Below are 13,781 nucleotides of genomic sequence, written 5' to 3'. Positions count from 1 at the left end.
TTGTAATGCTATTCCGATCAAAATTCCACAGGTATTCATCAAAGAGCTGGAGCAAATAATCCTAAAATTTGTATGGAATCAGAAAAGACCCCGAATCACTAAGAAAATGTTGAAAAACAAAAATAAAGCACGTTACCTGATTTCAAGCTTTACTACAAAGCTATGATCACCAAGGCAGCATGGAAGACCCCATTTTTAATGGATGAGTGGATACGCACTTACTGTTAAAGAGATTTCACTTGGGGATGCCTGGGTGGCTCAGTCAGTTAAGCAGCTGCCTTCGGCTCAGGTCATGATCCCAGCATTCTGGGATCGAATCCACATCGGGCTCCTTGCTCGGCAGGGAGCCTGCTTCTCCCTCTGCCTCTGCCTGCCTCTCTGTCTGCCTGTGCTCGCTCGCTCTCGCGCTTTCTCTCTCTCTCTCTGACAAATAAATAAATAAAATCTCCCCCCCCCCAAAAAAAAGAGAGAGAGAGAGAGATTTCACTTGGATTTTTTTGTTCTCTGTATATTTACACCAGGAAGGTAGGTTAGTCATGTAACAACAAAATCAGACGTTATTAGAATCTCAATTTCTGACAGTCTACAAAAATCTTCAGATACACATATATCACGTCACTACATCATACACCTTAAGCTTACACAGTGTTATATGTCAATTACATCAAGATAAAGCTGGAAAGAAAAGATCTTCGCGCTCTTCAAATACCGCAGCCAGATGTGCTGGTGTCTGAGCTAGATGTCTGCCCGCAGGAGAACACAGTTCCGAACGCAGTGAGTGCCTAGACCTGCCTAAAGACCCCATAACCAAACATTTAGACAATTTTTAAAAGAGTAATAGGTAATAATCTCAAAAAAGGAGCCATTAAAAGGAAGAAGGAAAGCTATCTAGAAAAAGAAAACAACAAGAAAAGAATTAGATGAAACTGCTATGAACGTTTCCCAAAGTTTTCTCAAAGAACAGCAGCTATTTCCCAGGGCTTTCGCCCCAGACCTACTGAATCAGAACTCTTCAGGGTAACACTCAGAGATCCTCAGGAATCTTATGAACATTAAACTTAAAGAAGAGCTATACTCAAGGGACTTGAAACATGAATCTGCACTTTATATGGTAACCCGCACTGTAGAAGGAAAGCAGTAGGAAAGCAGCACTGAAGCAGAACAAGGTCAAAGCTGTGGTCAAGAAAGAATGTTTTCAGAATTACATTTGTTTTCACATGAGGTTAACTTGTTACAATGAAAAGAAAATAAACATTTAATCCTCTGCAAAAACAGACTATCTTATTCTAAAATATCAGTTTTAATTAAATTCAGAGATTTAAATACAAAACAAATAAGACGTGTCCGTTTTAAAATATCTTCAATGTTGTTATTCAAGAAATACTTGAATGTTTCCACTTAAGTATGCATCAATATAGTTTATGAAACTAGAAAATAAGTCCTGGTCTTTGTACATACTTCAGGATTTCAAATCTAGGTAACCTGCACATTTCTTTAAAATAGCTCACCTGTGAGAAGGTGACATTTCTCTCTAGAATTAACTATGCCCTGACTCTGGTGGGAAGAAGCAGTCTCCTCAAAAACACTCTGGCTCAGCCCCACCTGGACTCACGATCCTTTCACAGCTGCCCCGAAGAGACCCCAGCATGCAGCCCCTCACTTAGAACATGCTCATCTGTCGCCTTCACAAGTCGTCCTGCTGCCTCTCAGACCCGCCACCTGGACTCTGTCCCCACCTCACCTTGTTGATTCTCTGGTGCCTCCGAAACAGGTGTTCTGACTTCTGTTATTCTGTTACTGAACATCTTTGTTCAAATGGTCACTTAACACAACTCAAGCACCCCAAACACTGAATAGTAATAATTTTCTAATAAACTACATCTTATGCAATTTTTGAATTATGGACATGTTACACTGTGCAGTAAGTGTAACACAAAGGCGGTAAATCAAATTTTGATGAAGTAATAATATATTTGACATGCATGTAAGGAGGAAATGCCAAGGAAATCTTTCACAAAAGAAAGACTACTTCTGTAATATGAACAATTAACTTTAATTTATCCATTCTGAAAGCTCTAATTTGTAATATCTTTCTTTCTTACACAAATGACATTGAAATAAAAGAGCATGAGGCAATATAATAGTGTTTAGAGAAGTATTTTAACGTAGAGAAGTTCTCTAGGAGACAAAACCATTTATCCTGAACCATGACCTACAGGCTTTACTGTCATAAGTTCTTAACAGTAACTTTTAATGCAAGGAGTGACAGATTCAATCCTTCAGGTGGTATTTCAAACTCCAAATAGATCGTTTCTTGAAGTAGTGACACTTTCAACATACTCAGTAGTTCAGCAAAAATATTATACCCAGACCCATTTGCTTTCTCAGTTTGCGATGTCACTGAACCAGTAACGGTGAGACTAGGTATTAAGGAGAAGCAAACCAGCGGTGTGCTGGCAAATGTTTCACAAAAGTCCTGGTTTGCAGCATGTGCCTATTTCCACACCGTAAATATTCCCACCGTGACCAATTTCAGGCAACCACCATGAGGTCAGGGAATACAGAGATGAGAAGAGGGTTGCATTACTGGGTCTCAGAAGCCGGTACAAGCCAGTTACAACATGGCCCTGGATGCCCAAAGGCGGTGAACTGTTCCTTGTTTTACCAAGACCCTCTATCGACTCCCTCGCTCTTGACACCATAGTCTGTACCCAACATCTCATCGGGGCTTTGTCCAGCTCTTGTCCTTTCAAGCAAAACCTTCAGAAATCCCTGTCTCTAAATCCAAATTACCATGATCTTTAATGAAAACTTTTACATTTATTAATAAAATCACAGAGATGCTGATTTTTCTCACCCTCCCCACAACACTGTGTGATGTTTATGGAATGCTCTCTTGTACTAAGTCCTAAATTTCCTAAAACAAATTATACAGAGGGGTGCCTGGGTGGCTCAGTGGGTTACGCCTCTGCCTTCAGCTCAGAGCCCCGCATAGGGCTCTCTGCTCAAGCAGGGAGCCTGCTTCCTCCTCTCTCTCTCTCTGCCTGCCTCTCTGCCTACTTGTGTTCTCTGTCAAATAAATAAATAAAAATCCATAAAAAAAAAAAAACCCAAACCAACAAATTATACAGAATAAGACTTAGGGTCTATAATTAATTTCTTGGCTTCACTTAGTAACTAATACAGCAGCAGATGGAGACAAGCAGTTAAATATTAGTAAACGAGCGTGATGCTGCAAAGTAAATGAGAATTATGAATTAGCCAAATCATTTCTGTATTTACTATTCACATACTGATGCTCCCTTACATAAACAATAGCCTAGTGAGAAGAGAAAGTGTGTCCTGCAAATATAAAGCAGTTCAAGGGGCACCCAGCGAGCTCAGCTGGTAGAGCCTAGGACTCTTGATTTCATGGTTGTGAGTTCGAGCCCCATGTTGGGTGTACAGTTTGTTTAATTAAAAAATATATTTTTAAAATAATAAAAAAATAAAGCAAGAAGTTAGAGCTTCCTATTTTTAAGACCCAATATAATCAGTGTCAGAAAGCTACTAGTAACAACCCCTACTCCGACCAACAGTGTGGCCTCTGACACATTGCTTACCCTTGCTGGGGCTCTGTTTCTGAAATGGGAATCGAAACATCTATCTCAGAAGGTTCCTGCCTAGTGCTGATACATGCCTGATGCTCGAAAATAGGGCAACTACTCAGTACTGTGGTTTTCTAAATAGTAGCTGTCCTGGGGCTTAGCAATACTTTCATAAGAGTTTCTTAGAATTGTAACAGGAAAATCTTTGTATTAGAATGGTAAGTATTGGGGCATCTGGGTGGCTCAGTCGGTTAAGCGTCCAACTCTTGATTTCGGCTCAGGTCATGATCTCAAGACTGTGAGGTCAATCCCTGTATCGGGCTCCACACTGGGTATGGAGCCTGCTTAAGATTCTCTCTCTCTCTCTCTTTCCCTCTGTCCCTCCCCTCTCCCCACCTTTCACCCCTCACCCCCATGCTCCCTCCCTCACTCTCTCTCAAAACAAAACAAAGAATAGGAAGTATCCACATGGTTTTGAATATTCCCTAAATGCTCTGACGTGCCATGCCTCTGGGCCCACGGCAACCACAGCCTCCAGTCTACCTCTTCCAGGCTCTTACTGCCCACAGCTGCTGTCTCTGAACCCCTAACCCTTTCTCTCTAACACATAACCCTTTGTAAAAATCCAGGCTGGCAGCCCTCCTTAATTGGAAACAGAAACTAAAATGCATCACTGGGTTTTTAAGAATTTCAAAAGCTAGTAGAAGAAAGTGAAAAGAGACAGAGAGCGACTCAACTGATTTTATGCCGACCAGGAGCGATCTCATTCAATAACGTGACAGTGATGTACATATGAAGAATGTAACATGACATTCGATATACATGTATCTATATGACCTAGATAAATCAGTGGAATTACTTTAAGAGTACAGTAAAAGAGTACGTTCCTAAAATCAAGTATATCTTAGGAATGCAAGGATGCTTAAATGAGAAATCTATAAATGTAAAGGTGATCCTATCAAAAAGTTTTTAAATGATCATTTCAATAAATGTCAAAATGCCACTCATTAAAATTATGTATTTATTTATTAGGGTTTTTAAAAATATTTTGTTATTTATTTGAGGGAGACAGAGATAGCAAGAGAGAACATGAGCAGGAAGGAGGGGAGGAGCAAACCCCCTGCTGAGCAGGGGGTCCAACACCGAGCTCAATCCCAGGCCCCTCGGATCATGACCTGAGCTGAAAGCAAACACTTAACCAACTTAGCCAAACAGGCACTCTTCTACTTGTTAGATTTTAATTTTTTTATTTTAATTTTTTAAAGATTATTTTAATTTTTTTTATTTTAATTTTTAAGACTATTTTATTTTATTTATTTGACAGAAAGAAAGAGTAAGGGGAGCAGAAGAGGGAAAAGCAGGCTCCCCACTGAGCAGGGAGTCCAACTCGGAATTCGATCCCAGGACCCTGGGATCATGACTGAGCCGAAGGCAGGTGCTTAACTGACTGAGCCACCCGGGTGCCCTGTTTTAAAATATTTTTAAAATTAGGAATATTTTAAAGTTAGGAATAAAATAGTTCTTTACCAGGAAAAACAAATAGTAAATAATGTATGCATCATTTAACACAGGAGGCATTTTTACCAGAACGAGTTTCAAAAACACGATTCTGGAAGTCTTATACTGACCAGTGTAAGAAGACATGAAAGAGGAATGACTGACACACAAATGGAAATTAGAAGATAAATGATCATTATTAGCAACTATCTTGTCTCCTTCCTGGAGAAAATAAAGTCATCAAGTGAGGAATCCCACGACCCTCTCCCACTAAAAGCGCAGACTTACATTTTCCTCTTTCCACGTGGTTTCAAGAGAAAAGGGATCCCTGAATCCTCCTCCTGAGTAGTGGCATTATCTGGACCCACTATCCAATCCCTGAACACACTACTGTTTCCTTCTCTCGCATGCAGTGGCACCTGCTTTAAGGCCTTCATCCTACTACCATCCTCTGTTTCAAGGTTCCTGGCTCACAAGACCGACCCGAGCAACTGTTTGAGCAACACCGTCTCCTTTACCTCGTCTTGTCCTGTCCCGCCTCTCTCCACTCCGGCCCTACTGGCAACCTTGTTAAACTTCAAACCCACAAGTAGCTCCCGTCCTAGAATCTTTGAACTTCCCTCTGCCTACACAAATAACAGCATGGATCAATTGTTGTCTTCATCATCTAACATTCTGTGGTTTGGGGGGGATTTATCTTGGTTTTTTGGTGGTTGTTGGTTTCTCCCCAACTAGAATGTAAGCTCCATGTTGCCGTGTTTATTTGCCTGATACACGGCAATCAACTCAACATGCACTGGAGGGATGAATGAATCTATCAAGAGAAAGTCGTTATTTATGAAACTGATCCCAACTGGGATCCAAAACACGAGCAAATTACATGAGCAGTGACATACACCCCAGCTTACTTCATTCAGTCATTTGTTGACCCTCCATTAACCCAAGTCTATAGTCACACATGGGATTGCTCTATGAATAGTTCACTTAGAGTGGGGAAAAAAAAATAAGCATAGTTCTCACCTCCATCAGCTAGGGTACTGCAATATAAAAACTCCTTTTTGGGGTTCCTGATTATGAAAACAGTAAGTTTTCCCTGAGGGAAGAATTTCTACTTTGCATGAAAAGAGAGGTGGTACGTGACATATGATTTTCAGTAATGAAAAAAGTAGTCAGGGGCTTAGAAGTAACAAGACTGGGGGAGGAAAAGGAGGAGGAGGGCAGCCAGGCTGAAGTCCTGCAGAACAGCAGGGGTCAGCTGGGCGGAAGACAGCTTGTAGCCAGAGTCTGGAACGACCCTGGGAGGGCCCACCTCCTCTGGATAAACCCCAGAGAGACAGAAGCTCCAAGGAACAACTGGAAGACTTGGCACCAAATGAGCCTGGGGAGGGACCACAGCGCCCCACCCACCTGAGCCAGGTGCAGAGGCACCTGGCCTTGCGTAGCTCAGAAGGAAGTCTGTCCCCACCCTATTCTATTCCCTTCCCCCTCACTCGCTAGGGCTGTGGCTTCTGACTTCTAGAAGACTTAGGGCTGCTCTGTGTTTCTTGTCTGCTCACCTTTGGCTGATGCCCAGAGTACCTGGGCACTTGCTGCCTGATGCCTACCCCTGCCCATCATTCCCCCATTTACCCAGAGGGAGGTGGGATGTGAGAGAGTTTGCACCGGCTAGTCCAGTAAGGGGGGGCAAAGGTTTATCCTTCACAATTCTACTCTCCAGACCCTTCTCCTAGACACAGGAAACCAACAGAGCAGGACCCTAAGTTCTGGAGAAAGAGGGAACTGAGAACCTGTAGGTGCCCTTAGATCCTTCTCCACCCCCTCCCCTATGCGGGATTTCAAGTTATCACCCCTCTCTGGCTTCTACCAGGGCCCAAGACTCAAGCATCCTTCTCCTCAAACTCAACATTTTGGAAATCTTCCCCTATCACCCCTGCTCCCCAACCTGGGTGCCTGGAAAATGGACTAGCAGAGGCTTCTTTGTTGTGTTTTGTTTGTGCTTTGATGCCAGCAAAGTGCCTAGTATACATCTTGGTGGGGAGAAGGGGGTGGATGGTGGGGAAGCCAGGTTCTCCTTGTCCTCCAGCTTCTCTGCTCCCTTCCCCTCTTCCCTGACTCCAGGCCTGAACCAGTCCTGTGCCATAATAAATAAATCTTTGTAGGGGCGCCTGGGTGGCTCAGTGGGTTAAAGCCTCTGCCTTCGCTCAGGTCATGATCCCAGGGTCCTGGGATCGAGCCCCACATCGGACTCTCTGCTCAGCAGGGAGCCTGCTTCCTCCTCTCTCTGCTTGCCTCTCAGCCTACTTGTGATCTGTCAAATAAATAAATAAAATATTTTTTTAAAAATCTTTGTAAAAAAAAAGTATAGATTTTACAACCATAAAGGGTAAAACTTCAATACATCAAAACTTTTATAGAGAAAATAAATCATAGGATGTTTGTCCAATTCTTTAGATACAATTTAATTTCTTCCAACAATGTTTTGTAGTTTTCAGAGTACAAGTTTCACACTTCTTTTTGTTAAATTTAGTCCTAAGTAGTATGTTATTTTTGAATAAAAATGAAATGTAAAGGTAAATGAAATTACATTTACATTTCATGCTATGTAAATGAAATTAGTTTCTTAATTTCATTTTTTGATTGTTAATAGCAAGTTTACAGATATACAATGGATTTCTGTAGTTTGATCTTGTATCCTTCAACCTTGCTGAACTCATTTATTAGTTGTAACAGTTTTTTGGTGGATTCCTTGGGAATTTCTATGTACTTTATCATATCATCTGCAAACAGAGATTATTTTACCCTTTCCTTTCTGATATGGATGCCTTTTATTTCTTTCCCTTGCCCAGCTCCCTGACCTAGAACCTCCAGCACAATAGTGGACTAAAGAGGCAAAAGTATACATCTTTGTCTTGTTCCTGATCTTAAAAGGAAAGTATGCAGTCTTTCACCATTAAGCACAATGTTAGCTGTGGGTTTTAGTCTGTGACCTTTATCAGGTTAAGGAAGTTCCCTTCCATTCCTATTTTGTTGAGTGTTTTTGTAATAATGGAATGTTGTCCGGGTGGTTCGGATGGTTAAGCCTTTGCCTTCAGCTCAGGTCATGATCCACTCCTGGTCCTAGGATGGAGCCCCACATCAGGCTCCCAGCTCAGCAGGGAATCTGCTTCTCCCTCTCCCTTTGCCTCTCCCCCTGCTTATGTGTGCTCTCGCTCTTGCTCTCTCTTTCAAATAAATAAATAAATCTTTTTAAAAATGATGGAATGTAGTATTTTTTTCAGATGCTTTTTCTGAGTCTGTTGAGATGATCCTGTGATTTCTTGTTTTTAATTATACTGATACAACACATTACATTAATTCATTTTTAGGTGTTAAACCAACCTTGCATTGCTGGGATAAAATAATCTGATTCTAAGATTCATATAGAATTTCAAGAAACTCAGAATAGCCAAGTAATCTTGAAAAATACAAAACAGGACTCTCACTTCCCAATTTCAAAACTTGGAGAAAGTAAAAATAAACACATATATTTATGGTCAACTGATTTTCAACAATTGTCCCAAAAACATATAAATGATGCTGGAACAAACTGGATATTCACATGCAAAAAATGAAGTTGGACCCTTTCCTCACACCATATAGGAAAATTAACTCAAAATGGACGAAAGACCGAAATATAATAGCAAAATTATAAAATACTTAGAAGAAAACAAAGGGGTAAAATTTCATGACTTTGGTTTTTGCAATTTATGAGGTGTGGTTTTACAAATGCTTTCAAAGAAATTGATAAGAAAAATAGTAAAATCCACAAAAAGAAATAGGGAAAGATAAAAATAGCCAATTCATAAAAAATTACATTTACACCCAAAAAAGCACACAAAAAATAGGACATCACCAAATGCTAAGAAATAAGAACGAAAACAGAGCTCATTTGCCGACCAGCTCATCACGGTGTTGAGGACGGGGCAAGCGCAGCACCTGAGACGCAGACGCAGGTACGCATACACTGTGTGCGCACAGCAGCGTTAGCTGCATGTTGAATCGATACTTAAATAAATTCCCAAACACACACACCCATGCCTGAAGGAAGTAAACCAGAGGGTAGTAGTAGCCAAACTGTACTGTAAAATTACATAGATGGATTATAATGAGAAAAATAACATAAAAAAGTAGGTTTTTAAAAATCTATATGCAAATAAGATTTTCCCTTTACTGTAACTGAAGGAATTAAAAGAACAATGAGGAAGAGAGCATTTGGAGAGAAAGACAGGCTGCCACCCAGAGCAGAGGGATCACAGAAAAGTTTCTGTTGCTACAACCCAGCACCCAGCAGTGGAGGCAACAGGTACCACAGGAATGTGCATTAGTCGTGTGGAAACATCCTTATATATTACCTGCTTTGGAAGTAACAAGCTGCAGCACCAGAGGCCGTCTGGTTACAATGCCCGACCCTCGAGGGAGAAAGTCCCTAAAAAAAAAAAAGAAAGACTAGATTAAGACATTTTATATAATTCTGATTACGTACAAATCTGTAAGTTAAGTCCCACTGTAATTCTCTTAACTCCCAACCTTTGAGTGTATTATATGTCTGAAGAATGTTAGACCCATATTCTAAAAGAAGCATCTGCAAAGTCAAAAAGGGAGGTTAGGGGAAGGCCTTATATTGAATATTAATCCATATGTATTATCACAATGACCTCTCTAGAATATGTCACTCATTCATTTAGCTGAAATTAATGAAAGTTTGTATTAAATTACTTTGTATTTTCACTTTATCTTTACTTTCAGAGAATCAACATTTATTAAAAAAAAATGTGATACAGAAATTAATCCTTACATTCTTTTTATAATTAAAAAATTCAGTTCTCTATCCAGCTTCAAGGTCAACATGGACCATTACTATAGGTATTAAAGGCATATAGATTGTGCCTTCTAAATATCCTAAAATTTTTTTCCAATAAAAAGTGACAATAAAATATAGGATAAGTAGAGATAAATATCATATATGTAGAAATTAACAGCAGAGAAAACACTGAAGTTTGATTTTTGTGTGTTCTCATTCCTGATAAGTGGGAGTTTATTTAAAAGGGGAGTTTTTTTGTCCTTTCTGCCAGTGGACACTGCCAAGTAAGCATCGGTAAAGTCTCCCCTCCACCGCCATCATGTCCAAGTCAGAGTCTCCCAAAGAGCCTGAACAGCGGCGGAAACTCTTCATCAGGTGTCTGAGCTATCAAACAACCGAAGAGAGTCTGAGGAGCCATTCTGAGCACTGGGGAACACTTAACGGACTGGGTGGCTATGAGAAATCCAAACACCAAGTGCTCCAGAGGCTCTGGGCTTGTGACATATGTCCCCATGGAGGAGGTGGAGGGAGCCATGAATGCGAGGCCACACAAGGTAGATGGAAGAGTTGTGGAAGCAAAGAAGGCTGTGTCAAGAGAAGATTCTCAAAGACCTGGTGCCCACTTAACTGTGAGAAAGATTTTTGTTCGTGGCATTAAAGAAGTCACTGACGAACATCATCTAAGAGATTATTTCAAATAGTGTGGGAACATCAAAGTGACTAAGATCATGACTGACAGAGTCAGTGGCAAAAAGAGGGGTTTTGCTTTTGTAACATTGGATGACCATGACTCTGTCGACAAGACTGTCATTCAAAAATCCCATCCTGTGACTGGCCATGGCTGTGAAGTAAGAAAAGCGCTCTCTAAGCAAGAGATGGCTACTGCTTTATCCAGCCAAAGAGGTCGAAGTGGTTCTGGAAGCTTTGGTGGGGTTGGTGGAGGTAGTTTAGGTGGAAATGACAACTTTGATTGTGGAGGAAACTTCAGTGGTCGAGGTGGCTTTGGTGGCAGTCGAGGTGATTGTGGACATGGTGACAGTGGGGACAGCTAGAACAGATTTGGTAATGATGGAAGCGATTTTGGAAGTGGCAGAAGTTATAATGATTTTGGTGATTACAACAATTAATCCTCAAATTTTGGACCCATGAAAGGAGGAAATCTTGGAGGCAGAAGCTCTGGCACTTATGGTGGTGGAGGCCGATACTTCGCCAAACCACAAAACCAAGGTGGCTATGGTGGTTCCAGCCGCAGCAGGCGCTACGGCAGAGGCATAAGGTTTTAATTACCGCCAGGAACAAAGCTTAGCAGGAGAGGAGAGCCAGAGAAGTGACAGGGAAGCTACAGGTTACAAAAGATTTGTGAACTCAGCCAAGCACAGTGGTGGCAGGGCCTAGCTGCTACAAAGAAGACATGCTTTACACAATACTCATGTGCATGGGCAAAAAAACCCCAAGGACTATATTTGTGACTAATTGTGTAACAGGTCATTTTAGTTTCTGTTCTGTGGAAAGTGTAAAGCATTCCAACAAAGGGTTTTAATGCAGATGTGTTTTGTTTTGGGTTTTTTTCGCACCCATGCTGTCGATTGCTAAATGTAATAGTCTGATCATGATGCGGAATAAATGTGTGTTTTTTTAAATGTGCTGCGTAAAGTTAGTCTACTCTGAAGCCACCTTGGTATAATACCCCAACAGTGTGAAGTTAGAATTACTTCAGGGTGATGCCAGGTTCCATTCGAAATTTATTTGCAACCTCCTTGGGCACAGAAGCCATTGTCTCCACAAACCTTGGTATAGTTGAACTGACAGTTAATGTGTTGTGACCTGGAGTTCACCACTAAAAGGTCACCCAAGCAAAGTCCAGGAGTTTATTTGGTTATTAATAAGATTGTTGGCACATTCTATGCAATATACCTAAATTGAATTATGGTATCAGATAAAGTTATAGTAGGATTAAAGTTTGTGTGTCATCCATTATCACGTGTAATCATTAAATGATTTAATATTCTCTTAAAAAATAAAAGGGGAGCTTTTAAACAAATAGAGATTATATTTTATTTTTATTTTATTTTATTTATTTATTTGACAGACAGAAATCACAAGTAGGCAGAGAGACAGGCAGAGAGGAGGGGGAAGCAGGTTCCCTGCTGAGCAGAGAGCCCAATGCAGAGCTCGATCCCAGGACTCTAGCATCATGACCTGAGCCGAAGGCAGAGGCTTTAACCCACTGAGCCACCCGGGCACAGCAAGATTGTGTTTTAAATGCATGTTAATATACACTAGACCAGCTAAGAAAGTATTTTATAATTAACTCTTCAATGCCACATAAATCATACTGATTGTGCAATGTCAAATTCATTAACAAACCTATAACACAGCTTTTAAATCCATTTAGAATGCCTTACAAATTTGGATGATTCAGCATTTTAAAAATTACAAATAAATTTGACTCGATGTCAGTGTTTCTCAAAAATGGTTCCAGGACCACCAGAAAGTGTTATAACCACAGACGTCCAGGATTTGTCCTAACCCTACAGATTCAGAACGCCCAGGGGGAGGTGTGCAGCATCCCTCCTCTGAACAAGTCCAGGGCTTCTGACGCTCACCGTGGACTGAGAGCCACTGACCTCACATCAGGGTACGTCACTCAACACTTCAGTAGGTGATAATGGCACGGGTCATACTATGAGTTCTGTGGAAAATCTGGTAGACGGAGCTTCAACACAATGGATTTCGATGAAAACAGCTTATACAAACAGTAAAGTCCAGTGAGGATGCCACAGAACCCAAGCCTTTAGCCCTACTGGTCCTGTAGATTAGAGTTGCAGAGATGAAATTAAACAGAATTTCCCCTACTACAAACAATTTATTTTGCAAGTGCTAGTGTAAATTCTAACAGAGGAAGTAACACTGAACAGCCTCTTAACTAAATTAAAGCATTACTCCTTGATTCCAAGGGCTGAGTTTCAGTTGGAATGTCACTATGCAAGTAAAATAAATATAGAGAAATTATGGACTTGCATTGCTCCCAAAAATGCCATCTGAAGTAACGTTATTTACTCACCAAAGAAATTCACTGAGAAATTAAGAATGTTAGGGAGATGCTGTGGGCATCACCCACACTCATTAGACACTGGAAGTTTGAAATCTAGTAGGAAGATGAAGACATGCACATCGAAGACCATTAAAGGAGGGGACAGATATACTATATTGGAGTTCAGAAAACAGACACATAACTCTCCTCTGAAAACATCTAAATACATATAATTAAATATTCTTAATATTCTCCGGGAACTATATTAGAGTATGTGCTAGTTTTAATGGTTTCAATAATGACTTAAATCTTAGAACAAGGAGAGCATCTACTCTATGTCTAAAACCAAAAAGAAGTCAACTTGAGAATCCATACGGATAAAGGGAAAACAAAACCAAACTCCACAGCAAACTGGGAGGGAATCTGTTGGAGCGATGAGAACTCTGAATGAGATTTGAGGATGTACAGATAGATGCCAAAGAGAAATATTCGCATTTCAAATGCCTGAATAATGCCATTTAATGAAATCGATAAAATACTTTCTTAAAAAAATTTTTTAAAAGGTAAAGAAGGGGGAAAGGAAGAAGAAAGAAGGAAAATTCGGTCCTTGATACCTTCATGCTGGGGTCTGTTTCAACTCGTGTTTTTTTACTATGTATTTATAACGTAGATTTCATAACCATCCCTTTGAACATTATTAAAGCAAAACATAATGTATCAAACATTTTAAATAACAAATAATTATCATGCGTTCGGCTGAAAAGTAAGCCCAAAGATCTCTCTAACCTCTTTCTCTACGTTTTTATGAAGCAAACACCTTTGC

The 13,781-nt window shown here is 40.4% G+C and overlaps 2 protein-coding genes across 3 annotated transcripts in view; one reads left to right on the top strand and one right to left on the bottom strand.

Moving 5' to 3' along the window:
- The window catches only part of DNM3 (dynamin 3), a 533,795-nt gene that overhangs the window by 436,805 nt on the left and 83,209 nt on the right, over positions 1-13,781 (bottom strand). For both annotated transcript variants that reach the window (XM_059147002.1, XM_059147003.1), the window contains exon 2: positions 9,476-9,549. In XM_059147002.1, coding sequence (XP_059002985.1) covers positions 9,476-9,549 — 74 coding nt within the window. The remainder of the gene's footprint in view (positions 1-9,475; positions 9,550-13,781) is intronic.
- Positions 10,882-13,781, top strand: part of LOC131815180 (small ribosomal subunit protein uS5-like) — a 44,833-nt gene continuing 41,933 nt past the window's right edge. The window contains 2 exon segments of the mRNA XM_059146880.1: positions 10,882-10,986; positions 12,462-12,562. Coding sequence (XP_059002863.1) covers positions 10,882-10,986; positions 12,462-12,562 — 206 coding nt within the window.

Source organism: Mustela lutreola, chromosome 14, assembly GCF_030435805.1.
Source record: "Mustela lutreola isolate mMusLut2 chromosome 14, mMusLut2.pri, whole genome shotgun sequence".
Lineage (NCBI taxonomy): Eukaryota > Metazoa > Chordata > Mammalia > Carnivora > Mustelidae > Mustela > Mustela lutreola.
The sequence above is the reverse complement of the archived record's forward strand: the minus strand, read 5'-3'. Positions and strand labels throughout refer to the sequence as shown.